Source organism: Pelecanus crispus, chromosome 20 (genome assembly GCF_030463565.1).
Source record: "Pelecanus crispus isolate bPelCri1 chromosome 20, bPelCri1.pri, whole genome shotgun sequence".
Lineage (NCBI taxonomy): Eukaryota > Metazoa > Chordata > Aves > Pelecaniformes > Pelecanidae > Pelecanus > Pelecanus crispus.
In genome coordinates, this window is record NC_134662.1 from 1,526,123 (window position 1) to 1,553,212 (window position 27,090).

General features: G+C 52.3%; 1 protein-coding gene across 3 annotated transcripts; it reads right to left on the minus strand.

Annotated features, from left to right (window-relative positions):
• Positions 1–5,388: 5,388 nt before the first annotated feature.
• On the minus strand, positions 5,389–27,021 carry FZR1 (fizzy and cell division cycle 20 related 1). 3 transcript variants are annotated; one of them, XM_075723556.1, is made up of 14 exons: positions 26,969–27,021; positions 16,461–16,603; positions 15,328–15,453; positions 15,031–15,094; positions 14,488–14,615; positions 13,948–14,030; positions 13,357–13,540; positions 13,082–13,147; positions 12,511–12,613; positions 11,634–11,818; positions 10,504–10,737; positions 10,318–10,422; positions 9,390–9,482; positions 5,389–7,863 (listed from the first exon to the last, which is right to left on the minus strand). In XM_075723556.1, the coding sequence occupies exons 2-14, from the start codon at positions 16,527–16,529 to the stop codon at positions 7,822–7,824; spliced, it is 1,482 nt and encodes a 493-aa protein (XP_075579671.1). In that variant the 5' UTR covers positions 16,530–16,603; positions 26,969–27,021; the 3' UTR covers positions 5,389–7,821. The 3 variants fall into 3 exon arrangements, with proteins under 3 accessions (XP_075579671.1, XP_075579670.1, XP_075579672.1); XM_075723555.1 differs by having other exon boundaries at positions 16,461–16,606; XM_075723557.1 differs by lacking the exon at positions 5,389–7,863 and adding an exon at positions 8,683–9,267 and having other exon boundaries at positions 16,461–16,606.
• Between the last annotated feature and the right edge of the window lie 69 nt (positions 27,022–27,090).

Genomic DNA, 27,090 nt, shown 5'->3' on the forward strand with positions numbered 1-27,090 from the left:
AAAACCTGTGACCCCTACTTCTGCAAGGAGACAGAGCAGGCTGCAGCGGCCACGGGCAGGCAGGGACACCCATCCCCGTCGGTGAGTCTTGGGGCGCAGGAGGGGGGACCCCAGCCCCAGCATCCCGCAGATGCTCTCTGCAGGGCAGGTGTCGAGGGAGGGCCTGTCCTGGTTTTGTGGCAGGGGGGCTGCAGGGTGCCGGTGGTGGCAGGGCTCTGCCCCACACACCACACCGTGCCGGCCCCACACCCCGGCCTCCCCTGCAGCTAAACAAGCACAGCACCAGCTACTGCAAAGCCTTTGGGGAGCTCCCCGAGGGGGAAGCGCTGCTGGCCTGCTTCACCTGCGCCTGGCAGAGAGAGGTGCCCTACCACGGCCGCCTCTACATCTCCACCCACCATGTCTGCTTCCACGCCAGCCTCCTGCTTAAGGACATCAAGGTGGGCTGGGATTGGGCATGGGGGCAGCGGCTCCAGCGGGGGCACGGGCAGCAGCCAGGGACAGGGTGACACTGCCTGGTCCCCCCGGCGCAGGTGGTGGTCCCCGTCGCCTCCATCTTGGTCCTCAAGAAGACCAACACGGCGCTCCTGGTGCCCAACGCACTCAGCATCCGCACGACCGAGGGGGAGAAGGTGAGAGTGGGGACAGGGACAGTGCTGGGGGGCAGCTCAGCCCGGGGCTAGTTGGGGCATCCTGGTCCCCATGTCTGATGGCCTCTGGGCCACGACTGAGGGAGCAGCTCTGGCGCAAACCCTTTTCCTGCTCCCTGGCAGTTCCTCTTCACGTCGCTGCGCCGGCGAGAGGCCACGTACCAGCTCCTGAAGTCGGTCTGCAAACACCTGCAGGTCTGCACTGCGGCGGACGGGGGGCTGGGCACGTGGGGGCTCTGTCCCCCCCATTGCAGGGCTGTGGGGGTGGCTGGCATCCACCGACACCCCTCTCCATCCCTCCTTGTCCAGGACAATGGCTGGAGCCCTCTGGCCTCTCTGAGCAACGAGGAAAGCCTTAGGACACCTCTGGTAAGGCTGCAGACTGGTCGGCAGGAGGATTTTGGCAGAGGGGGGTCCGGCCCCCTGGGCTGGGCTGGAGGCAGTGGCAGCAGCCCACACTGCGTGGGTGCCTGCCCCCCGAGACTGCTTTTGGGGGGAAGCGTGGAGCTGAAAAGCCCCAGCCCAGGGCAGTGCAGACCCCAAGACCCTCAGGGCTCCCTCCTCAGGGCTGGCATGAGGCCCATCGGGTCCCACCCATGTCCCCATAGCCGTGGGGCAGGTGCCTGGGGGACGTGCACCACGGCTGGGGCTTGTCCTCTTTCAGACCTCGAGCCCATCGGACCTGGAGCAGAGCACCCTGGAGCCCGACAGCCTCCAGGAGCCGCCGGGTGAGTGGCCACCCCGCAGTCCATGCCCCCCTCGCACGCTCACAGCCCTGCTTGTGCCGGCGCGCACGTCCTCACTGCATCTCTGCCCCACTGACAGCGCTGGGCTCTGCTCCCCCTCCCCAGCCGCACGCGGGCCAAGAGGGACCGCACAGCCCTCAGCCACCTAAACAGTATCGCCCGCAGTATCAGCTCCTCGTGTGTGCCCCGCTGGGTCCCCAGGACCCCCCAGTCCCCTCCCCAGTCCTGGTGTGCTCATCGAATGTCTCCCGGTTGCACGCAGATGGGCTGAGCCCGATGCCAAAGCAAGCGGAAGAGGAGGATGAAGAGGTGGTGGCGCTGGCTCTGAGCAGGGGTGAGCGGGTGCCCTTGGCAAAGCCGTGCAGCCGCTGGGGAGGGGGATGCTGCTGCACCTTGACCCCAGGGCTGGCCCCCAGCACCGGGCAGAGCCGACCACGGGTGCCAGGCTGAAGCTCTCAGCAGCTCCATAGCTGACACCACCTCATCCTGGCAGGGGGACCCCACACTGTGCTATGGGCCTGGACCACCACGCACACCATCCTCCTCATCTACCTGCTGCTGTGAGTCCCTGGGACCCACTCATGCACCCTGGGGCTTCGGGACGCCCCGGGGGTTCCTGCCCCCAGCAGGCTCTCCCGTGCGGCACTGGCAGCCAGGGATTCCCCAGTCCCCCTGCACTGGCCCAGGCACCGCGGCCCCGGGGCGAGCGCACAGGAGCCCGGGCCATGGTGCTGTTCCTGCCCCGTCCCCCCCAGCTGTGACCCCCCCACCTGACGCTGGCCTGTTCCCCAGGATGGTGGCCCTGCTGCTGTCCTCCGGGTACATCGGTCTGCGCATCGTGGAGCTGGAGCAGCAGCTGGCATCCGTGGGGGCTTGGCCGGACCTCAACCTGTCACAACAGTGAGTGGCTGGGGCCGTGGGCCCCTCTGTCCCCAGCGCAGCAGGGACCCCCACTCACCCTGCCTCTGCCCCCCAGGTACAAGACGACGTGAGGCCAGCGAGGACCCAGCCGTCGTCAGGGCATCAGCCTCGGCCCCAGACTGGGGACAGGCTCAGGGGCTGCTCCGAGCCCGTCCTCCGCCTCTCAGGGATCGGCCGGGGCCTCCCCACGCCGGCTGTGGGGCTCCATCTCGCTCCCCCCACGTCGCCCCACCCTGAGCAGCAGCAGGAGAAACCCAGGCAGCTCATGGGGGCTGGCTGGGGTCAGGCACCCACCACCCACCCCAGCCCTCCCTGCCAAGGGGGGCAGGCAGAGGGGGGCCCAGTACTGGGCAAGGCAGGGATGAAGGGACACGGACTGTGTTATTAATAAAGATGTGATCCCACCCCTCCGGGGGCACTCTGGGCTGGGGGGGGCCACATTACCCCTTCCCCAAGGGGACATGGCAGCCTTATTCCTGAGGACAAGTGGAGGGAGGCTGTGAGCTCCCTGACCACAGGCAGGATCGGGGGGGGCACAGGATGAGCACCAGCCGCTCCCCCCACCCTGCACCCCCCCCACACCCCCATCCCCTCCCTGCTCCCCAGGAAGAGGCCCGGACAGCAGCAGGACCAGCGACTTTTCCTGGCGGGTGGGGGGCTGGTGGTGGGGGTGGCTGCAGGTGCTGATGTCCCGGGGGGCGATGGCAGAAGGGGAGCGCAGGGACACCCCCCAAGCTGCCCCCCAGCACCCAGGGCTCTGGCTGCAGGTGACAACTGGGGAGCAGAGGGGAAGGGGGTGAGAGGGGGCAGAGCTGGGCCGAGGGCCCCGCAGTCAGCCAAGCCCCCCAGCTCCTTCCGCGGGGGGGGCGGGTCTCGCCTGCCAGAGGAACAGGCCCCAGTGGGTGCAGGGTCCCAGGCACACGGCGGGGACAACGGGGTCCCACCAGGCCACCGCCCGCAGGCACTGGGTGTAAGCTGGGGCGGGGAGCAGAGCTGGGGAGGGGCACAGCCGGGCCCGCACCCCACTGCAGGGTCCTCAGCCCAAAGCCCTTGAGCTCAACCCTGGCTTGGTCTGGTTGAGGTGTCCTGGGGCTGCCCCCCCCACCCCCAAGGTGGGGAAACCGAGGCACTGACAGCTCCTCGCCCCGCTATTTTCACCTCCTGGTTCCCCGTGCCATCCCTCCCCCAGCCCAGCTCCATACCTGGGGGCAGGGGATCCCACTCCCCCCGGATGCTGTGGGCCCGCTGCCAGCGACGAGGGTGCACCAGGGGTCCTCCGCGTTCTCATCAGCCCCCGGACCAGCTCTGCAGCACGGTGTCCCAGCCCATGGGGTGGTCTTCCAGCGCAGAGCCCACTTCAGTGGGGGGGCCTGGTACAGCCCCCCCGGCGCTGGGTACCTGTTACCAGGGGTGGTAGGGAGCTGTCAGGGCCCCCAGCAGTGCCCCAGGGCTCAAGCAGGGCAGGGGACATGCTTGGGGGGTACAGGGCTGTGCACCACTTGCAGGGGGTCCTTAAAGGCAGCGGGATCTGATGGGGCTGGAAGGGGGGCTGGAAGGAGGGCTGGTAGGGCTGAGCCAGGGGGGCAGCAGAAGAGCTGCCACGTCCCCCCCACAGCCAGACCCCCGCTGGCAGCCCTCCCCTGCCCGCACCACCCCAGGGAAACCGCGGCACAGCCAGGCCGGAGGGGCCGCGGCCCAGGGCTCCCCAGGCAGGGGCAGCCCTTTCTCCTGGGGCAGGCGAGGGTCCCGCCTGGACCGAGGCAGCAGGAGCTCCGCTCTGCGGGACCAGGCTCTGTGCTCCCCCAGCTCCATGCACGGTGCTGCCCACGGCCTCACCGCAGCCACCCCAGAGCGAGCAGTGCCAGAATTGGCACCAGGGAAACGTCCCACACCAAAGGGGGGAGGCCGTGGGGGGCTGCGCCAGGGCAGGGGCACCTTTGACCCCTTCCAGCCCTGCAGAGGGGAGCAGGGGCAGGGCAGGGAGGGCCAGGGCTGCGCTTCCCTGCTTTGCCAGCAGCAGGAAAAGCAAACACGAGTGGGCAGGAGGCAGCAATAAACCGCGTGCAAGACCCACGCTGAGAAAGCTGGAACCTCCAGAGCCGGGGGCAGCTGCTGCGGGACCCTGGGGCGGGCAGCTCCGGAGCACTCGGGGACTCACTGCACCCCTCGCCTCACCGTGGAAAAGCAAAGTGGAGCCACCAAGCCCAAGAGACGTAAATTCACAACTTGTTTAATGCCAGTTAGATTGCTTTACATGGAAAAGTTACAATGCTCTCTATATTTTTTTTTTCCCCCACCATATGATGCCTTATATATAACAATGCCACAAGGTCGCAGACGTTATCACACAAACTCTGGGAGGACCCTTTGCTCAACCCTCCTGCACAGTTCAGTGCTTACAGATCACACACCGAAAACACAAGCTCACATTAGCTTTGCTCTTTTCCCCACGAACGCCGCAGCACGCTCCAGCCAGCGCTCGCCTGCGGGAGCCGAGACGCACGCACGCACCTCCACGCACTCCTGCGGCGGCAGACCTGCGGAGAGCACCCCTGCGAACGCCACTCCTGCCTCGGCAGCTGCGAGCGGGGCGGGGGAAGGCGTCTGTGCCATGCTTTAAGAGTCAGGTCAACCTGAACAGCTCATTCTCACCATGCTCGCCAGCCAACACTCAGCCACGGAGCGGCCATGGCTTGGAACTCGCTAGCCCTCCCTGCCAAGCGTGATGAGAGAAGTCAGGATGAGCCAACCTGCTCCCAAGGCCGCTCCAAAGCGAGAAGAGCGAGAGATGTGGTTTGTGAAAGTCCCTGGCAAGGGAGGAGCACCATGCAGGGACAGAGCAACGAGGGGCCGGGCTGTCCCCCCTCCATGGCATGCCGGGGCGCAGCGGGATGCCGGGAGAGCAGGGAGCGCCGAGCTGCGGATGCAGCACAGGCTGTGTGTGCCCAGACGGTGCGGCCCGTCACCCAGCAGCTCCTGGGACTCCTCTGGGGAAAGCACCCACGTCGCAGGGCGAGGGGCAAACCCAGCTCCCCCCGCCCTCCCTGCAGGAGCCCCAGCAGCGCCCGGCTCCCGTGAGCCGGCCCATGCCGAGCTGGGCTGCCCAGCTCCCTCCTCCTGCTCCAGAACGGGCACGATGCAGCGTGAAACCACCACAGGGCTGAGACCATGTGTGTGCCCCCACCCCAACCATCTGTTTCTTCCTGCAGGAGAAAGCAGCATCTCCTGGGGGTCTGCACGTCAGGATTTAGGCAGGAGACAATCCACGACAGACAAGAAAATCCACAGCTGCAGCTACCAACCACCTCCACCCCGGTGCAGACACCCCCCATCCCCGGGCTCTGCTGCCCGACAAGGCCATGTCGCACAGGACAGACACCCGTGACAGACCACGTCTCGCTGCAGGTGGCCTTCCACTTCAAACCCGCTTGCCAGCTTAATGATCTGACTCAATTTTAACAATTCCTCAGTGATTTGCAGTGCTCCTTCCACATGATGAAGTTTAACAGTGCCAGTGAATGTAACAAGCAAAGAGAGAGGGGCTGGGGGCCAGCAGGTGATTTTTAAACCAAGCCCCATGCTCCTGCAGCAAGAACTACAATAAAGTAGCTGTGTTGAAACCACGTTTCAGAAATTACATTGAAATTACGTTTCAGAGGCAAGCGAGGCTGTAAGACGACAATGCGGCTGCCAATTTGGGCTTTGGAGACTCAGTGCTGCCCAGGTGCTAAGGAGCGGTGAGCTCCAGGCGCAGGAGCTCCTCACGAGTGCCTCCGTGCTCCCGCGACACGCGGAAGCCGCACCAAGAGCCCGATCCTGGCACTGGGGTAATGGCACACACGGTCAAGGCTGTAGTGAACGGAATGGCACCTCACCGCCCTTCTCCGTACCAGCCTTCCTACACCTCAGCAACTCCTCCTAAGGATACCGGTGGCACTGGGGAGAGACAATCACATTCCTAACCACCACCCCTACCGCCTGGTTCCAGGGGAGGGAGGGTGGGGAGAGGGAGAGAAGCATTACCTATGCACTCTACAGAGAACAGGTCAAGGTCTATATATACAGCCAGGAAAATCCAAACAAGAACAGGAAACAGCACTTGCATCCCAGTGCGCTAGAGCGGGCACGAGGCAGGCAGGAGCCAGGTGCGCAGCAGGGAGAGCATTGGCACGTGTAGAAAGTAAGACAGGAACAGGCTGCTGCAAGCATAACAGCTTCTTTTTAAATTAAAAGCAACACACACACACAAGTGCTTTGTGTCACATCCCACGGTACTCATCACACAGGCTCCAAACACACAAGCAGGCACTCTCTTCCCACACAGCTTTTAAAAAAAAAAAAACCACCCAAAACACACCACAAAACAAAAAGACAACAGGTCCCTGGCTTTGACTTGGAGATTAAAAAAAAGCAACACTTCTTCCTTGCTTTAGAAAAAGAACCCCCCTCTCACCCAGACACGGTGTTTCCCCCCTTCCAGCCAGAAGAGGCCATGCTCTCTCCAAAAACACAGATCCACGAGTTGTTTTGTTTCTCAAACACATCTCAACTGCTTTTGTCCTCAGGAAGGCTCCAGAGCAACCAGCCTGCCACAAACGGCACTGTGGGAAGCTCCACATGCATGGTGGTGGTGGTTTTTTGTTTGTTTTCTTTTTTTTTTTTAAAAAGCCATTGTTTTTCCTCTCTGTTAACTAAAAGGATCAGCCCAGAACATGCAATAGCAATTTCAGAACTTTCTGAATGTGCTCCCTCTGAGGTGGAGCCTCTTCAAGTCTCCTCCAAAGTTTAAAGCCCAAAAATGTATTTGTTTGAAGGCAGCTGTCAAGCATGCCAAGAATCAATCTGTCTTATGGGAATGATTGTATCAAGTACTACAGTACATATTTGGAAAAAAAAAGGAAAAAAGGAAAATAAGCACTTCTCCAGTTTCTTCATGTAATGGGGATGCCAGGCGATAAACAATGCCCTTAGATAATCAGAGAGGCTAGCGCCCAGCCTGGAGCTTAGCCCCCTTGTACCAGTTGCATCGAACAAGTCTGGCTGGCTCCTACCTCCAAAGATGTCCGTCCGAGGACAGAGGGACCCAGAGCAGCACGTTAAACCCGTTCCCACAGAGGCAAGGACTCTCATCTCTCCAAGAGGGGACAACACAGCAGCTGGGATGGCCTTGGCCGGTCTCAATGGTCCAGGTCATACATGTTTTCTCCAGTACACAACATGAGGGTTGGAGGATGCTGGTTTAACACTTCACTTGTACCCGTTTCCCTTTATGAAGGATGAATCTGTAAACCTTTGGCAGTTCCCTCCCCTCCCCAACCCCATCCCAAATACTGCCCAGCGTGGTTCACAAGGACGTATTTAATTAGCATCTGTTGGGTCCATCCTCCAGTCCCACTGGCACTCCCTCCCCTTCTGGCTGATCGTTTGGGGTTCCATGCACACCAAGGTAGTGGTTTTATCCTGGTATGTCAGGCTGTAGTCTCCTGGGTCGCAGTACATGGGGTTTATCGTATCCTGGTGAAGAGGTTGAGAACGGATACAGACTCCTGACAAGAAAAGGCAAAGCAGGTGCTAAGTACTCCACAGTTGTGCCGCAGCATTACTCTATGTAGACAGCTGGCTGAACATGAGCCAGCAGTGTGCCCAGGTGGCCAAGAAGGCCAACAGCATCCTGGCTTGTATCAGGAATAGTGTGGCCAGCAGGAGCAGGGAGGTGATTGTCCCCCTGTACTTGGCGCTGGTGAGGCTGCACCTGGAATGCTGTGTCCAGTTTTGGGCCCCTCACTACAAGAAAGACATTGGGGTGCTGGAGCGTGTCCAGAGAAGGGCAAGGAAGCTGGGGAAGGGTCTGGAGCACAGGGCTGATGGGGAGCGGCTGAGGGAACTGGGGTTGTTTAGTCTGGAGAAGAGGAGGCTGAGGGGTGACCTTATTGCTCTCTACAACTACCTGACAGGAGGTTGTAGTGAGGTGGGTGTTGGTCTCTTCTCCCAAGTAGTTAGCAATAGGACAAGAGGAAATGGGCTCAAGCTGTGCCAGGTGAGGTTTAGATTGGAAATTAGGAAAAACTTCTTCACAGAAAGGGTGGCCAAGCAGTGGAACAGGCTGCCCAGAGAGGTGGGGGAGTCACCATCCCTGGAAGTGTTCAAAAAACGGGCAGATGCGGCACTTTGGGACATGGTTTAGTCTAGTCTACCCTTGATTGGTTTAGTGTGGACTTGGTAGTGTAGGTTAATGGTTGGGCTGGATGATCTTAAAGGTCTTTTCCAACCTAAATGATTCTATGATTCTATGTGCTTTTGTTTTTTCTTTTTTTAAATTAAAAAAAAAATGCTAATCTAGTGAAGTATCTGTAGCTCAGGGCATGATCTGAGCTCACCATTCAAAGCCCAATGCCAGAAATATTCCCATGGGTTCTTTTCCAACTGATAAGGCAGCACACAGCAGGCAGGTGTGCCATTCCCACAGCTTTGCAGGAAGCTGCACCCCAGAGCCGTCAGAAACCAGGGGGACACACAGCAGTGAGCAACGCCGGCTCCCTGCAGCTCGTTCCTTAAGATCTCTGCCATTCTCCACTGTTTCTGCCAGACGCCCAGAAAAGCTCTCAGCGCATCTGGCACAACCCACTTTTGGTGACAGCAAGTTGTCAAAGGCATCATCCACAATCCCACTTCCATCCAAGCCACCCTTTTCAGCAGTTTTGTAAGGAGCTAGGGGATAATCATCTCTGCAGAGCGGGTCAGTTCATAGCAGTGTGCTAGTGGGGGAGACTGTGGGCTCAGGGGGAGCTCCCTGAAATGCTGCTGTGTTCAGCAGCCCTGTAACAGCCAGGAGAAGGATGTTCTGTCACACTGCCTTGAGCACACAGAGGCAACCTTTTATTTCATCTGATGACTACAAATCCCCTTATATCTCAGCAAAGTTTAACACTTCACTGCGTCCAGCCCTTGAACTGCAGGAGATGGTGAACAGATCAGAGGCAAGGCAGCAGAACAAACTTGGACTGAATCCACCCCCAAAGGCTGAGCCTCCTGCAAGGACACAGCTGCAGCCATCCACACAACGCATCCTTACCTTTGTCGAGCGAGTTTTACTGAAGACGTTCCAGAAGCGCAAGGTTTCATCTCCAGCTCCTGTAACTATGGCCTCCCCATCGGGGGACATTGCCTAAGGCCAAGAGAGAGCAACCTTTAGCATCTGCTACATTTTTGAGGTTGAAGACAAATCTTCATTGGAATGCATGAGAGCTATTTAACTCTCCTTCCTACTTGGCTGGCAGTGAGAAACCAAACAACTACCTCTGCTTTCATGTGCCTTATTCAGTCTCAGTAGGAGCCAATTTGAGCACTTGCCTCTTACTTATGCAGCTATAGAACACATGGGTGGAATTATCATAAAAAGGGTTCTTGTGTTAAGAAATCCAAGCCATTTGTAATTGAGGCTATTCCTCCCCAGATTATAAATATGTGTTAAGGCAGGAAGTGTGACATGACTGGCATTTGCCAGCTCTATTAGTCACTTACATTGGAATCTACCTCACAAAACAGTATCAACATATTTATCATCTCTGTTATGAATCCACTGAAAGCCCTACAGTTAGCAAAGCAGGTAGGAGATCAGTATGGATTAACTGCACCAAGCATTTTAATGACAAATTAGGAGGACTGAAAGCATCAAAGTCTTCCCCTACTGGCAGGCACCAGTGAAAAAGTGCGAAAGTCTTAAGGCAACAATAAGAGATGCTTCTGCTTCCTCAGAAGAGTGCTGGCAGGCTTTGCTATTCGTTAATAAGCCTCACATTTCCATAGCAGCAAATCAAAGTATCCCTTGCAGGCAAGGAAACCAGCTACAGAGCGTTTTTCATTGCTTGCAGGGCAGTATTCATATCTCCACCTAGACTACAGGCAGTTTACAGTGCCGCTGGCACCACGCCTTTGAGCGCAGCACATGCACAGCCAGATAACCAGCCACAGAAGTTTTCAGAGACATGGCCATCACTTACCAGATATAAGACTCGGTACGAGTGCCCTGTTAGCTTTGCTACTTGAGTTAACGAGGGGTATTTCCAGACGAGGATCTGGTTCTGCGAGTATCCGTGGGTACTCACCTAAAAGGGGAGAGGGAAATAGGCATCATGCTTCCTAACACAAGACAGCGCAGCAGCAGAATCGCACAGGGAGGAACTTACTAGCTCGTTGGCATGTTTTGACCAGGCCAGGTTGCACACTTGCGACCCAGTGTCAATGCACTGCAAAGGCTGCCCGGTGAGCGTGTTCCAGAAGCGTATGCAGCGGTCAGCTGTCCCACCGCCGGAGGCGAGGAGTCCGTGCTGGTGTGGAGACCAGGCGATAGCTTTTACTGCTGCAAGATGCTCTGTGTATTGTTGGACAGGACTCAGGCTGGAGTGATTCCAGACAAGGAGCTGGCAGAGAGGAGAGACGTGATGAAACTTGCATTGCAGTCATGCATCCGCCAACACCCACGAGCCATGATGTTGCACTGGGACTGATGAGGGCAGTTGGGCAACAAGATGATTTCCCACAGCTCTGCCCAAGCACGTGCATCTGCACTCTGCACTCGCAGCCCTGAAGCCAGTCCCACCCTGCCACCACACTCAACTGAGGAGCCATTCTCCCACTGGGCCACAAGGAAGCTAACAGTCCTTAAGTTAAGCTTATAAAGCCAAAGACGCAGCGTCACTGAACGTGAACTCAAACTCTTCTTTTGTCTTTATGGCTGTATTATTCCAGAATACACTTAGGAATATGCTCAAGTTCATTAGCAGTTATTCTGAGCAGGAGGAACTCGGTACAACCATGCTGTCACACAGACACTGGGCAAATTCACTACCTAGCAACCCGCTCCAAAGGGCTCTGAACACTGCCTCTCCATAACAGATGCTTCTTCCATATGGTGCTCAGTGAACTACAAGCCTACATTACAGGTATTGGAACTTCCATAGCTCTAAACTCAGTTTCCTTCCACACTTATAAACATTATTGCAACAAACTTGACTATACACTACCTAAACAAAGTCAGGAAGTGCAGCTTAGCAGTAGCTTTGTTGAATGCAAACCCCCGAGTCAAGCTATAGATTTAATTAGCCAAATACAGAAGCACAATTAAATTTGCCTTTTATATTTTATTAGAGAGGAGACTGAGTAGAAGCTTAGCATGATTTATGTTTGGACACAGTCCAACAACTGAAACAAAAGCCCCTTTCAGAAAGGCCGAATATCCTTAAAGAAAGGGGATCTGAATTTCTTGGTGAAGATCTAGAGACATCGAGCCTCACGTGACTCTTCAGAAGTATTATACCTTATTATCGTTTCCTCCAGAGGCCAGGAGCTGGTGGTCCGTAGACCATTTGAGCCCACAGACCTCCTGCCTGTGGCCCTGGAGCCGTCGCTCGGACTGCAGGGGTGGGGTGCGGATGTCCCTCTGAAGGATCATCCTGTCTCGACTCCCAGAAGATAGCTGGTCCGCATTCCACGCCAAGGCACCTGTAACACAGGCAGAGCACAGGAGTGAGTTGTGGGAGTCCTGCGGGAGTGGGTAGGCAGAACACTGCCACCACGGTTGGCAAGGTTTAAAAAAAAAACCAAACCCAAAAATCAGTGCTTACTGACCTCCCTTATATCCACTGTCTGAAGTTCTAGAATAGCATACAAAGAAATATTAACCTTCACAAACTTACTGAAGGTATCACTAATCCTATTTCACAGTGCAGTAAAGCACAGAAATAGAACTCAGGAGGTGCCTTGACTTCCCAAACCTCACTCCAGTGTTCAGATTCAAAACACCTCTGAGGAAGAGGGAAAAAAAAAAAAAAACCAAACCCCAACACAGTCCCCGCAAAATAAGGGAACTGGAAATCTCAGCGTAAGGCAGCCTGCCTGCAGGGCTGAAACCAGAAGCCAGTGGCAGTGAAAAAAGATGTTGTAACCAAACCTAAAATGCCTCAGACATGGAGGAAACACCTGCTGCAATACTCAAACACCACCACACCCAAGATCAGAACACCGCAATTACTAGATGATAATGTTTTGAAGACTGGTCAAGTCATAGCAGGGGATAAATATCAATTCTGGCACTTTTTGAGTTCTGCTCTTTCAAGCAGATCCCTTGCTTGCAAGGAAAAAGTTCAATCATGAAGAAATGAAACACGTGAAACCTCCGCCTCCCACCTCCTTACCGACTCTAGCTGTGTGCCCTTCTAGCATGGAGAGCTTTTTTCCTGCAGCTGCATCCCAGATCTGTACAAAGCCCTTGTGAGTGCCAACGGCTACCAAATTCCCCTAGACGAACAGAAAACCACAATCAGTAAAGCCAGTAAGTAAAGACAGACGTAAAGCAAAAGCTAGAAGCTGACGAAAAGACTTGAGATAAATCCCACAAGGTGGAAAGCATCCAGAGTTCTTCCATCTTGCATCTTTTCCCCACTGAGAGGGCCAAGCAGCCTGGCTGGAATATATTTATTGTAACCCTTTATTGTCAAGGCTGGAGAAGCAAACTGGCTCTTCCTCCTACACCTCTTAGCAAATGCCTCGAGAACCTCAAGATACAAGAGGTTGCTCTCTATCCCCTCTCATTTCGCAGAGAAGAATAGCGCAGACAGGAAAACACATTGATTTGTGATGCATACAGGGAGTTTGGGGAAATACAGGAAAATACCCTAAGAAGTTAATATCCATGAGGAAGAGCTACAATGACAGTGTCTAAGTTACACACATTTCAGTTGTCATTGTTGACGATGTTATACTGACCCGTTCTGACCAGCCCACAGATGTTACAGAATCTCCTTCCACTGAGAGATCACACAGTCGGGTTACCTTGGAAGTAGGACAGAATGGAATAAGAAACACTTGTTATTGCCATACTACACTATTAGCTGTCTCACAAGCTGGTACCTAGTTTGGGACAGAGCATTACAAGTGCTGAATCCTTCACACAGCACATTCCATAGCTCTGAAAGATGCTATGGCTGGAGAAGACCTACAGCAATGGCTACTTCACTCTCCAGACACTGATGATCATTTACCTGGCTAGTACAAGCGCTCCATAGGTAAACACAAGTCCCAAGGCCAACGCTGAGGACGTTAAGAGAGGACCAGTCCACCAGGTTCAGGTAGAAGTCATCCTGCAGCTCTGGAGCATCCAGCACTTTGAAAGGAATCTTTGAGATTTTCCGAGTTGGTTTTCGAGGTGATCTTAGCAGCTTCTGACTGTTTACAAAAACGGATATAAAAACTACAGGATCTTACAGCAGATGGTAGACACAGATGTGCCTACACTCTTTAAAGCATACCTGCATTTCTATAGAAATGCACAGACAAAGAGGCCGCAAAATTCTTTCCAGCAGGTAAGACTGGAAGGAATTAGGTTCTGCGTCTATAAAGGAGCAAAAAGGTAAAACAACTACTGAAAGTAGGCCAAGACATTAAGTACCTAGGCAGGCTGGACACCTGCAGAAATTCTTAGAACTTGACTGTCCCTACTTCTTATCTCCCCAGATTTCCAAAACCAATTCACATGGCAATTTTGGGTGCCTTAGAAAGAAGCCCTAGAGAACCTCACCGAATCCTCTGTCCCAACCCTTCCCTTCTCGCAGTCTGTGGAGAATCAGTACTACCTTTTGTTGCTGACAGGAGACAGGGAATACGGTGAGACCTCATTGCCATCATCTGGACTAGACCGCTTTGTGCTGAGCGAATACTGCATAAAGAAAAGACATCTAGTAAGAACCCCAGCATGCCCAAGACCTATGGGATCACTCGCAACATGCACTGGTGCCCGATGCCTAGCTAACTCCAATACCCGCAGTCAGGTTTTCCAGACTTTTCAGTTCCTCCCTTTCCCAGGTGCTCCAGAACCATACAAAAAAACCTCATCTCCACTGAAGTCCAAAAACTTGATTTGGTCATTTGCCACACTGTCCAAAAAACCTTGGTTCCAACTCAGCTTCCCTGCCAGTACAGAAATAGGAGGTATGTAGCTTGCTGCAGATACTTATGTTCTCTTTACAGGCCACCAAATTTTGTTATGAACAGTTTGTCTTAGTCAAGCCACAACACTAACTACTTGCACTAGCAGCTTGGCAGAACTGTGTGCTTTGCTCCTGTGACACACATGCACAACTTCCATTGGTTTTAATGCAAAGTAACCAACTCACAGTGAAGAGAGATTTCTTCTCTGGGGTGGATGGTTGCAGCCTCCTGTCTTCCGTCTGTGGGTCTTGCACTTTCTCGATCCCTGCTCCTAAGAGTTCGTTCTTCAGCAAGGCAGAGTAAGCAAGGCCATCTGTGAACCCAAACGAGCGCTTAGGCAGAAAACTCAGGAGCAGCAAATAGCTCTGCAGGGAGTGGCAGGATGATGCCTGCCCAACTTGAACATTCACAGGGCCTCTGAATAAGCCTGGGGCCTCAGTTTGGAAACAAGATTAGCAGCAAGCTGCCCCTCCTTCCACTCCATCAGGAAAGTGCTTCCACGGCACAATAAATTAAGGCATACAAATAGCCTCTCACTTCCCAGACACTCATCAGAATCCTACTGAGGTGACCTGGTATTCACCCTTGTGATGTGGGCATTTCTTAAAACACCAGCATAAGTTTTTGCATAAGCACAAAAGTGCCAGTGTTCCCTTGATTTCCAAACTCGCCAACAGTTTGAAGTAAAAGCTATAGGCATGGCACAAGTGGTAGGAAGGTAGTCTCACCTTTGCCATTGTCTGATGTAGCATCCTTTGCTTTTCTGTTTTGACTTGGTGATTTTTCATTTTCCTGAAAGGGAGAAACATGCTATCACCATACAGAAACCTCATGATATATGGTAAAATAACAAATGAAGAAGTCTCCTGAACCACAGGGACAGCCTGTTTGAAGACACACATTGGAAGGAACTCTTTTGGGGCAGCAGAAGACAATCAGAGTAATTATGCCAGCCAAAACAAAAATGCACCATTTCCTCAATTCCAAGACCAAGCTGAGCTGTAGGAGAGGGGAGCAAAACTTACGTTTATTCTGTGGAAGTTGATGCTCCAGTTGGCCCCAGCTCTGGAGGGAATGAATCTGTCACCGTGCTTACTAGGAGAAGACATCGGAGAATTGGAAGGTGTCAGGGTTCTTCTCATCTCTGCTACCTGAATTAAAGAATAAAAGACACACACAATAACAAGTGTTGATCACAGCAGGGGGCAGAAAAACATCAATGAGGTCTTGTCAAAGCTGAATATGCCCAAGTAGAAGAGCCAAGCATTAGTTTATCCCCTTAGCAGAACTAGCAAGCACATCAGAGTCCACCTGTCATGGGAACTTCTGCCAAAAGCAGCAATTACACAGCCTCTTTCTCACTGCTCCTTCTCAAGCTGACATTGTCAAGGCAAACACATGGAAGGCTGGAGTGGGGCAGACTGCTTGCAGGGTGAGCAGCAGATTCCTCAACTGCAGTCACATTACTTTTCATAGAATAATTTATGTTGGAAAGGACCCCAGCTCAGAACAGTCGATGACCCCACAAGCTCCCTGTTGCAGTGTTTGGATGGCCTCATTGTGAACATTTTTTCCTAGTATCTAACTGGAATTCCCCCTGTTGCAGCTTGCGTTCGTTGCCTCTAATCTTTCCACTGTGTATCTCTGACGAGAGTCTGACTCCATTTTCTCCATAACCACCCACCAGGTAGTTGAAAGCAACAATTTCATCCCTCCTGAGCCTCATCATCTCCAGGCTGAGCAACACAGGCCTCAGCATCTTCCTGCTGCAGCCCCCTGACCATCTTGGTGGTCTCTGCTGGACTTGCTCTATCTTGTCAAGCCCTACAGTTGGTTTGTTTGTAAGCCCCCAATCTTTTATGTTTTATCTTTTATGTATGAGATTATTTAGTAAAAAGGCATTACTCAGCTACATAAAAATATCTTAACTCCTTTTTGCAACCTGAACTGAGTTTATGTATTCAAAAGTTTTGCTGAAGTCAAGTTATTTGGCTATTCCTAGAACAGCTCAGGGAGTCACACCTGCTCGCAGCCCAACAAAAGACTAAAGCTTGCTTCAAAGAGGCTCCATCTCTTTCAAAAGCTCAAGTCACAGGCAAGACAGACAACAACTTAACAGTCAGGCTAAGACCATTTAACATAGCCCATTTGTACTTACACAAGGCATTGTGTTTTCATTCTGTATGTTGATTTGGCGTAGGAGACGTCTCTCATAATCCTGGTCCATGGTGGAAAACAGAGGGGCTGGGGAGTTCAGCAGGCTCAGGAATTTATCTTCATGAATTCCAATCAGTAATCAGTCTGCTGCAACAGAGGGGGGAAGATAAACACCAAAATATTACACCCCTTCATATAGAAGCAGCCTCTTCAGAATCTCCTAAGCCTGTTCTTTAAACTTGAGACCACTTTTCCTATCATTGGTATCAAACTTGTGTGATACAGCACAGGGCTGCTAATGAAAGCGTTTTTCTGTATTACTGCCCTTGATTGCTGATCCACATGAGCAGGCAACCAGCATTTTGTGTCTGACCAGAGCTCAGCAGGCAACCACCACAACTGGAGCAGAGATTGTGATACTCAAAACCAGCCTGTTCACATGAACTGCTGCACGGTTTAGCAAGCCTTCAGTACTCAGGCACGGAACAACCAGACACCTACAGCCTATCCCACCACAGCCAGGTCCATACCTCAGGCCAGAGGCACGAAAGCGGCACACACCGCTATGCTGAAGGTATCTGGGATACTTTCAGCCATGTTAGAAGTATTGCAGACTCTTAGTACCACGTGCTGCAGGAACACAGGCAGCTATGGACTAGGTAGCACCCTGGGTTAACATTCAATGTCTGATGCCCGTGCTGTCCCACATATTCCTCGTGGCTAGTGTAAAGCTAGCTCACTTATGGCTATACAGTCTATCAGCAATGCTAAGCATCTTTCAAGAATACATTTTAGGATAGGGCTGCTTCATAGCCTAGATTTGGCTGGCTAAATTACAACATGCATCAATAAAAAAAAATTAGCTAACACTTCTGCAAGGATATGTAGTCACAGCCCTTCTCTGAGCTCCAAAGGGCACAGACCAGCATCGTTAGTGCCCAGCCTCCCCAGCTCACACACCCCTCATGCTTTGTCCACAGCTCACGTTGACACAAAAATGCCAATGCCAGAAGAGACATGCCAAGTTGGTCTTTCAACCTGTGGTAGGTTGGCCCTGGCTGGATACCAAGTGCCCACCAAAGCCACTCTATCACTCCCCTGTTCAACTGGGCAACTGGAAAATATAACGAAAAGCTCATGGGTCAAGATAATGACAGGGAGAGATCATTCAGCAATTACCATCATGGGCAAAACAGACTCGACTTGGGGAAAATCAGTTTAATTTATTACCAAAACTGAGTAGGGTAATGACAAATAAAACCAAATCTTAAAGCACCTTTCCCCCACGCCTCCCTTCTTCCTGGACTCCACTTCACTCCCGATTTTCTCTACCTCCTCCACCTGCACGGTGCAGGGGGAAGGGGAATGGGGGTTGCGGTCAGTTCATCACACCTCATCTCTGCTGCTCCTTCCTCCTCAGGGGAGGACTCCTCACACCCTTCCCCTGCTCCAGCGTGGGGGCCCTCCCACGGCAGACAGTGCTCCATGAACCGCTCCAGCGTGGGCCCTTCCCTGGGGCTGCAGCCCTTCATGAACCGCTCCAGCATGGGCCCTTCCCACAGGCTGCAGCCCTTCATGAACTGCTCCAGCGTGGGCCCTTCCCCGGGGCTGCAGCCCTTCATGAACCACTCCAGCGTGGGCCCTTCCCTGGGGCTGCAGCCCTTCATGAACTGCTCCAGCGTGGGCCCTTCCCTGGGGCTGCAGCCCTTCATGAACTGCTCCAGCGTGAGCCCTTCCCACGGGCTGCAGCTCTTCATGAACTGCTCCAGCGTGGGCCCTTCCCTGGGGCTGCAGCTCTTCATGAACCGCTCCAGCGTGGGCCCTTCCCATGGGTGCAGCCCTTCAGGAGCCGCCTGCTCCAGCGTGGGTCCCTTCCGCGGGGTCCCAAGCCCTGCCAGCAAACCTGCTCCAGCCTGGGCTCCTCTCTCCACGGGGCCACAGGCCCTGCCAGCAGCAGGGTCACAGCCTCCTCCGGGCACATCCCCTGCTCCGGTTGGGCTCCTCCCTGGGTGCAGGGGGATCCCTGCTCCCCCGGGGGCCTCCATGGGTGCAGGGCACAGCTGCCTCGCCATGGGCTGCACCGGGCTGCAAGGGAATCTCTGCTCCGCGCCTGGAGCACCTCCTGCCCTCCTGCACTGACCTGGGGGCTGCAGAGTTGTTCCTCTCAGACTCTCACCCCTCACTCCAGCTGCAGTTTGTGTCCCCGGGGCATGGGTTTTGGGGTTTTTCTTTTGTTTCTGCTTCTTAAATAAGTTATCCCAGAGGCGCTACCACTGCTGCTGATGGGCTCAGCCTTGGCCAGCAGCGGGTCCATCTTGGAGCCGGCTGGTGTTGGCTCTATCAGACACAGGGGAAGCTTCTAGCAGCTTCTCCCAGAAGCCACCCCTGTAGCCCCCTGCTACCAAAACCTCGCCATGCAAACCCAATACACAACCCAAGATAAACATCTCCAAAGGGAAAAGTGGAATCTAACACACATGCCACACAAAAAAAGTCCCCACAATACACAGGCATCTGGAAGCTGTGCAGAATGTAGAGGGATTTTCACTCGCTGTTACTGTATAAACATTCATGGCATCTGGCCAGAGTCCCAGCTACACAAATGGAGTTGCCTCGAGATACAAACTTGTGGCGAAGTCTGGGAGACAACTGCACACAAACGGCTGTGCTGGGAGAAAGCTCGTGGAGGGACAAGCTACACACTGCCACGCTCAGGGCCTGCCACGAACTGCCTTCAGCTTCCTCTGCCAGCGGTAAGGGTTGCTGTGAAAAGGTTTAGCTTCCAAGAACAGAAAACCAACTCAGGGTTTACCATTAAAAACTGGAGGCAAGTTACCACACTAAGAGGGGTACAGCAGCACATGCTGTAATCCAGCGAGATGTGATTAAGTATTACAATATTCTACGAAATTAGCTTGAAAGCGAGATAAAGCACACAAACTCTGGACTACAGTCCAGAGCTAGCAGAGCTACTTTCCTTTTATCTAAGCCATTTATTAAGACTGAAACTTGGACTTCTTACAAATGCTGAAATGCAGAGGCCTTTTCTTCCTTGCCATTAAGCATGCCAACACTTTTACAGGAGCATCCCTGAAATAGATAGTGCCAAGCTGTCTCAGTACACCTGCTTACCTCTGCCACCTCCTCCCTAAGCTTTTTTCTTTTTGAATTTAATACATTTCTCCCATATGTTCTTTCAGATGCAAAACTGGAGAAAGCTACCAAATTTAACAGTAATCAGCTTCCACCAATGAAGTAAAGAGTCAGAGATGGCATTATTGTGAGCAAAAAGTTAGAAAAGCCTGTGATGTTATTAATGAAGTTAAAAAAATTAGTGCATCCCATGTCAAACACTCTCCATCATTTTGTAGTTTACTTATCACTATCCTTACCTACCCATGATCTTCCAAACCTACCTTAGAAGTTAATAGGACCTCTCAAAACAAGCATTTCAACAAAATGCTCCCCTCCCCTTTTGTTTTTTTTAAACACCACGAATAAGAGAGATCAGCTTGCAGAACCCACATGAGGAGCACGATCAGCTGGGGAACACCACGCATTTGAAGCAACCTCCCAAAATGGCTCAGCACAGTATTCGTGAGAGATCTAGATCCAGTTACATAGCAATGCAACATTTTTAATTCTAGATATGGAACACATTTGCTTTTAGAGCTTTTCGTTTGAGTTCCCATCTGTACAAATTTCAACTACAACTTCTAATTAGAAACACAGCATACACAGAGCTAACAACAGAAGAGACTGCATAGGTAGAACATGGCAATAATACAAGTAAGCCCCAAACAACCTTTTTCAGGCTTCAGATGCTTCAAAATAAAGCATCAACATAACGTTAATTCTATTTGAATTACCAAGACATCCCCCACCCCCTTCAGCCCTGTCTAAATTTGGAAATATATTCAGGTTTTACATTTAAAAGTTCTCCTGCCTTTGGTATTCTCCAAGTCCCTCACTTTCATCAGCACCTCTCACGTTTAACACTTACCCAACCCAATTACCTTCCAGTTTTAAGAAGGGCACAAACACTTTCTGGAACAAAAAGCATCAGGGACCATCCAGCTCTTGCTCTGCTCAGGCAGGCCACGTCTTGAATTGACAGAGCCAATACAGCCTACGTTTGTTACTCCAACTTCAACACTTGCTAAAAAATCCAAGCAGGTACAGGCTGCCTCTCAAACAACAGGGAAACAAATTGGCAAAATAACTGCATTCATTTCCCTGCCAACCCTGGCATTCTGCATGCTGGCTTATTAAAAACAGACCTATACCAAGAAAAAACATTTAAGTATTTGAATACATTAAGGTTGGGTCAATAAAAAGAACAAACCACACTTGTTCAGCACTGTAACTTTGCCTAGAAGTATTGTTCTGAAGTAACATGAACTGTGATAAAATCCAGCCAATTCCAAGATAGGACATAAGGTGCATAAAGAAAATAAAAGTCAGTCAGAATACAAATTCTTCTCTAGGAATCAAAAAACTTCCACCAAAACCCACCTTTCTTCTCCAAGCATAAGCTACATAATTAGTAACAAAAAAGTACCCAAAAAGAATATGCAATGCATGTAGCTCCTTGAGATCTTTTATTTCAACTAAAAGAGAACTTACAGTCCACATGCTCCCAGTCCTTACGGCAAAGCCTTCCTTTCTTGCTTCAGGGGAAATGGAAAACCCACCCACTTCCCGCAGACAAATTTAGAGTTAGCAAGAGCCTACCCAAAACCAGAGATGCTACCTTCTCTTTGGGCCTGTATTTAATGGCACAGGTTTTGAGGTAAAAACATGTCATTATGCAGGTGCTGAATAATTACAAGCTCTCAGGAAGAACCCCATAATTTACCAAGGAGAAAAGGATGGAGTAAACAAGTACTTAGCCCTCTAAGTCATGAGCAGCAGGATTTGAGATCAAACCCAGATGTCCTGCTTCACCAAAGCTGAAGTTTTCATCTTCCAACGATTTATCTAAAACCCATTACTAGGCAACACTTGCAAATCAACCAGTTAAAGATCTTAGCTGGCAACAGAAATGGCAGTCCACCTACCCCTGCACCTCCTTCGCGCCAGCTCCAGCCCTTGCCTGACCACACCACGCGCCGGTTTGGCTCACCAAGATGACAAAAAACCTAACTTGGCCACAAACCGCAGATATTTTCCTGCTGGTTTAATCAGCAGCACGTCCACCTCAGCCTGGAGTATTGTAAGAGTATTTCCACTTATGGATTCCTCTATTTCCCAGACTTTTGAACAAGCTGTAAGGGTGGGTGGGGTGGGAGCTAAAACATAGCATTTCTGCTATGCAATAATCAAATTACAAGTAAGTTTACAAGTAAAGCCTATTACAAATGCATCCAGGACCCTAAAGCCAGCTTCACAGCACTAAAGCAGACACTGACAAGGAGCAAGATACTCTGCGCTTGGCCAACCTGAAGTATCCACGTTTAACCCAGAGGAACAGAGTTCACATATGATGCCAAACAACCGATCCTTCTAAGTAACCAGCCTCCTTTCAAAAACAGCAGAATACAGAAAACTAGAGCCTTGTGTAAATTTTACCAATATTTACCTTTTTAAAGCTACAAGTATGCAACTTCTTACCCAGCAATTTACTAAGGAACTAGCGTGAAAAGCATTTATAAAATTAAGCATTTACAAAAGTAACCCCTATACAATGGAAGCAGGTAAAGCTTTATTTCAAAACAAAAATCTTTGCACTCAAAGAAGATCGTTCACCACTAGGTATTGCACAGAAACCACACTACCAGCAATGACAAAATTACTTCAGTGTTAGGGTGACAGACAGGAGGATCTCCACCCTTAAGGCTCACTCTTGGAGGCTGCAGAGAGATCCAGTACTCCACCAATAAACCAAGACGCCGTGTTACTGCGAGAACCATCACATCGTATCAGTGTATTTCAGAGCGTATATGCAGGTGACTACTCTTCACTGAGGGTCCTGCAAAAACATTCTACGCTATTTCTGCCCTTCCAAAGCATCCTGCAAACAACCACCTCCTGCCCACAGAGCTCACAAACCCTTTATACGCTCGTTACCAGCAGCTCTAGAAAGCCCCTATTCCAAACCCACCAACTTTTAGGTGACCAGCAATAGGCGCAAACTGATTTCAAGTTTGATTTGAAAGGCCAAGTGGCTCAAAGGCATAGCCAAGACATTGCTTTCATCTCCTGTCTGCACTCAGCCTCCCAGGTCGTAACAGCAGTATAGAAGCTCGAGATGCTGCAGTTCCATACTAAGCTTAGGAGACAAGAGGTATGCACAACTGCCTGTGCCTCCTTTCACCTCCAGTGTCAGAAAATACCACCCCTTCCCCACAGGCAAGGGCCCAACGTGTAATTCAGATTGGAGATGACAAATGTTTGACTTTCTGCAACTCACTGCACCTCTACCTGCGCTTACAGACAAGCTACAAGACTTCCCACAGCCCTCCAAGTCAGCTTCTGAAGCTCATTTAAGGCTTTGTGTCTACCTTTCCAAAGCAACGTACGGTCCTACCAAGATGACAGAGGAACTCTGGCCAGCAAACCACAAGGCAATGGCGCTCATTTAGGATGCTCAGGTCACAGAGCACTGCAGGAAGCCTGCGTCAGCCAAGGATGAAGCATTCACGATGAAGAGCTCTGTACGTGGCGTGGACTTCCAAGCACCAGCAGAAACTCAGGGTTGTAACACCTTCAGGAAACAGCAAAATCTGTGCCTTTGGAAGAGCCTTTACTAAAAATAAACACCTCCCTCCACTAACAAGTCTTCTCAGTACACCTTTACAAGCCCAGAAGTTCTTCACCAGGATTTTCATACACAAAATAGTTGTTCTTAGATTCAAGCCCTCATCCGAGAGGAACACTCCAGGAAGCCTACCAAGAACATTGCTATTGCTGCCTCTTTTACGTGGATGATGCTCAGCTATTACCATCGCTTTCAGCATAGATGTTTTTCCTAAATCCCCCTTCTGTCCACACCTGGAAGAAAAGAAGGGAAGCCAACAGGGTAACATCTGCCATGCTGTACTCAAAAGGCGTACGTTTTCAACAGTTCAACTCAAGACTCAAATCCAAGCGTGACGGTCAGCACAGAGATCAGACTGTCAGGGTTGGCAGCCCCCTCCCTCCACCGCTGCACCCACGCAGCAGCCAGGCCCCTAGCTGAAGGGTTTCCAAGTTTGCTTCAGCCAGCTTTTAATAAGTTAGGAGAATTGTAGGGTTGCTACTTTACCTTCATAGATGACGTTTTCATTCAATACACATCTCACTGCAGTGTACAGTACTCTGTTAGCACAGGGTTTATCTAAGCAGACATGACAATCACGTACTCAGCAGGGGATTTCTCAGGAAAATCATCACCATTAAAACCCTTTTTATCGCCTGCAGGTAGTGATTATTTCATCTTTTCACCGTGCTGCTCCATAAACAAGAGGGCCACGCCTGTTCCCGGGGAATCCGAAATAAAGTACAAAGTCTTCAGCAGTGCAGGAAGCCACATGCTGGGAAACACACAGAGCGTGAAAACATAACGCATGCACAATGAGGGGTCACCTCTGTGTCATCTCTTGCCCGTGGGTCAAAAGGCAATCTCTGCATCTAATTAACAGAAAGTCTCATAAGAGCTTCAGCCATTATAAAAGCAAAACAAATAAGAGGCAGCAGAGAAAACACTCTCCAGTTAGAGATGCAATAATTAGCACAGGTACCTGGGTTAAACAGTGTTTGAACACCTCTTCCTTTCTGGCTGTTACAAAGGCTCGATTAAAGCTCTGAAGGCTGAGTTAAAGATCAGGTTCAGCTCTGGCAGATCACGCTTGAGAAATTTCAAGTGCTGAACAAGTTCTGCTACTCCCATTTGCCCCGTTGCTCCCGCTCGTGTAATGAAACAGGTTCCTGCTGGCTGTGCCTTTACGCTCGGGCAGAGCGGGCATGAAGCACTACCCCTTTCTGCAGGTGCTAGAGGATAATACATACGCCGGGGAAGGAGCTGGGTACAATTTCCTCAAGTTACTACTTGACAAAGAGGGGATACACATTAACCTCACCATGTTCTGCTTTGAGATTTCACCTCAGTCCATGACATAACCTGTGCCAAACTGATAGGCCTGGATGCTGCTACCCTTCCCGGCTCACGAGCCAGAGGGAGCGATCAAAAGGCACCACCGCTTTCTCCGTGCTACCTTCCCACCGAATCTCCCCTCGGACAAGAGAGCTGAGCTACTGGCAATCGCTGGCCGATGTGGAGGCAGCTGGCCAAGGAAGCGGTGGGCAGGTCGCAGCAACAGCACTTCTGTTCCCATCGTCACCTGATGGCAGTTTTCCCCACGTAAACACACCTTTTGGACAAGTCACTGGACAGACAGGAGAAATAGAGGTTCTGCTGTCGGATGCTCAACAACCAGCATATGACGGCACTCATTTTGGCGATTACCTAGAAAATATTTACTCATTTATTTATTCTGCATACCACAAAGTGTTTAATAAGAAGGAAGTGAGGACGGATGGAGTGAAGTACTTGCACCTTAGGGATACAGGGTCTTTATAAGGGTGGAGTTTTTCCACGTTAGGCATTCTAGACTCAAGGAGGACCTACTTCAGAGTAGAGGGAAGCAGAAGAGAAAGGCTACTGTATGCATTTCGTAACATTTTACAGACCCCTCAGGGCTTTTTTGTTTGGGTTGGGTTTTTTTGTTTGTTTTTTTTTTAGTAGTTTATATGCTCTGTCTGAGCACGGCAATTTTTCATAAAGCTGCTGACTTTAATAGCATTCAGTTTCCCTTCAAAAAAATACAAATATTCACAGAATATGGCCATCCAATTATCTTACATCTCAAAACGGAGTACAAACAGCTAAGAACATCAGCTCTAGCTAAAAGGTCTGCTTTGTGGGAAGCCTTATCAGAAGTCAGCGCACTAAAAGCCAAGATTAAAAATTCACCAGCGGCCTTGTCCACAAAGCTTTACAGAAAAGGCCAGGGGACTCAAAAGTCTGCTTCATTGTAACATTTAACCTACTGAAGGTGCAATGGTGCCCCTGGTCAACTCACAAAAGGAAGTCATAGAACGCAGAAAATGCAGCGCCTTCAGTCAACAGACCCAAAAAATTCTGCTTCTGTATTAGAAATAATAATAATAAAATAAAAATCAGCCATTAATATGAGATGTTGTTGCCAGCAGGGGAGTTGCTCTGTTAAGAGCCTTCAGCACAAAATACTAGGCTAGCATCATTAAAGACACTAACTCAGTAAGAATCAGCACTTCACAAGAAAACGAGTACAATGCCTTCAAGAGAGCTACAAATCAAGGAAAAAAATCATCCCCCCAGTAAAGCCTAAGACACCTTTGACACATGACTCCAACGTGACCTAACAGACCTCACTGCGCTTCGATGACTCCCCCGGCTGAACACCTCCCCTCTCACCACACGTGGAGGATGCTCAGTTTGGGCTTTTAAGACCTCAAGCCTGTAACTTGCAGACTGCGCGCACTACTTCCATTTGCAAAACGCCAACAACACATTAACAAAAACCCTAATGAAAGACAGTGACATTTAGCTCCCTCAGACACCCAGAAGCCACCAAATGGACAACGGCACATCACCAACTTGTGTCGGGCGTAAACAAGTGACTTCTGATAAAAGTTTGTCGCCGCTTGGTACTTCTCTTTGGTGCTAGACTCCACGCCACGAAAATCTCAACTACTGTTCACGTTATCAATTTGATCAAGAAACCAAGAAGTGGAGAAGACCGAGCAGCTGACCCAGCCTCTGGCTCTCACCGCACCTTCCCGAGGCGGGCCAGGTACCGGTCAGTGACGGCTCTACGGCGAGAGCTTTGGGGCAGACCGGGCCGCGCACCCCGCGGGGTCCAGGGGCTTGCTCCTCGTTAACACGCGCGTCTGATGCAAGAGAGCGTCGAGGCACACGGGCTCCCGCAGGCAGCGGCGACCGCGGCACAGGCTCGCCCGGGCCCGCGGGCAGCCCCCCGGCAGCGGGGTCCCCGGCACGGAGGCCCGGGCAGCGCCGTGACCCCGAGCCACCTGGCAGCGATCGGCTCCGACAAAGCACCAGAGGAAAACCGGGGGAAAGGCAGCCCCGAGCAGCGCCGTCATTGCGGGCAGCGAAGGGCCGGCACCTTCGGCTCCGGAGGCGGGGCAGGGCCCAAGGGCCGAGAGGCCGCTGCCCGCCGCCCCTCGGGGCCCGAGCTGGGGCCGGGACCCCGGGCAGCGCCCGCGGAGGGAGGGCAGCCCCAGCCGGGGCTCCGAGCCGCGCCGGGCAGCGGCTTCCCCAGCCCCGCAGCCGGGCCCGCCCCGCCCGGCCCGGCCCGGCCCCTCCGCCGGCCCGGCCCCACCGCCGGCCCGGCCCCACCGCTCGGCCTGGCCCCGCAGGCCCGCGCCCCCGGGGGACAGGGCAGGTACCGGCCGCAGCCCGCACCGCCCCGCCGTGACACCGGCCCAGGGCCGCGGCCCCGCCGCCCGCCCTACCTACCTACCTACCTACCTGCCTGCCCGCCCGGCCGGCCCGGCCCCGCTCCGCCTCCTCCTGTCAGTCTCCGCCGACCCAGCGCTGCCCAATATGGCGGCCGCCCCCGCGGCGCTGCCCCCGCCCGCTGGCCCCG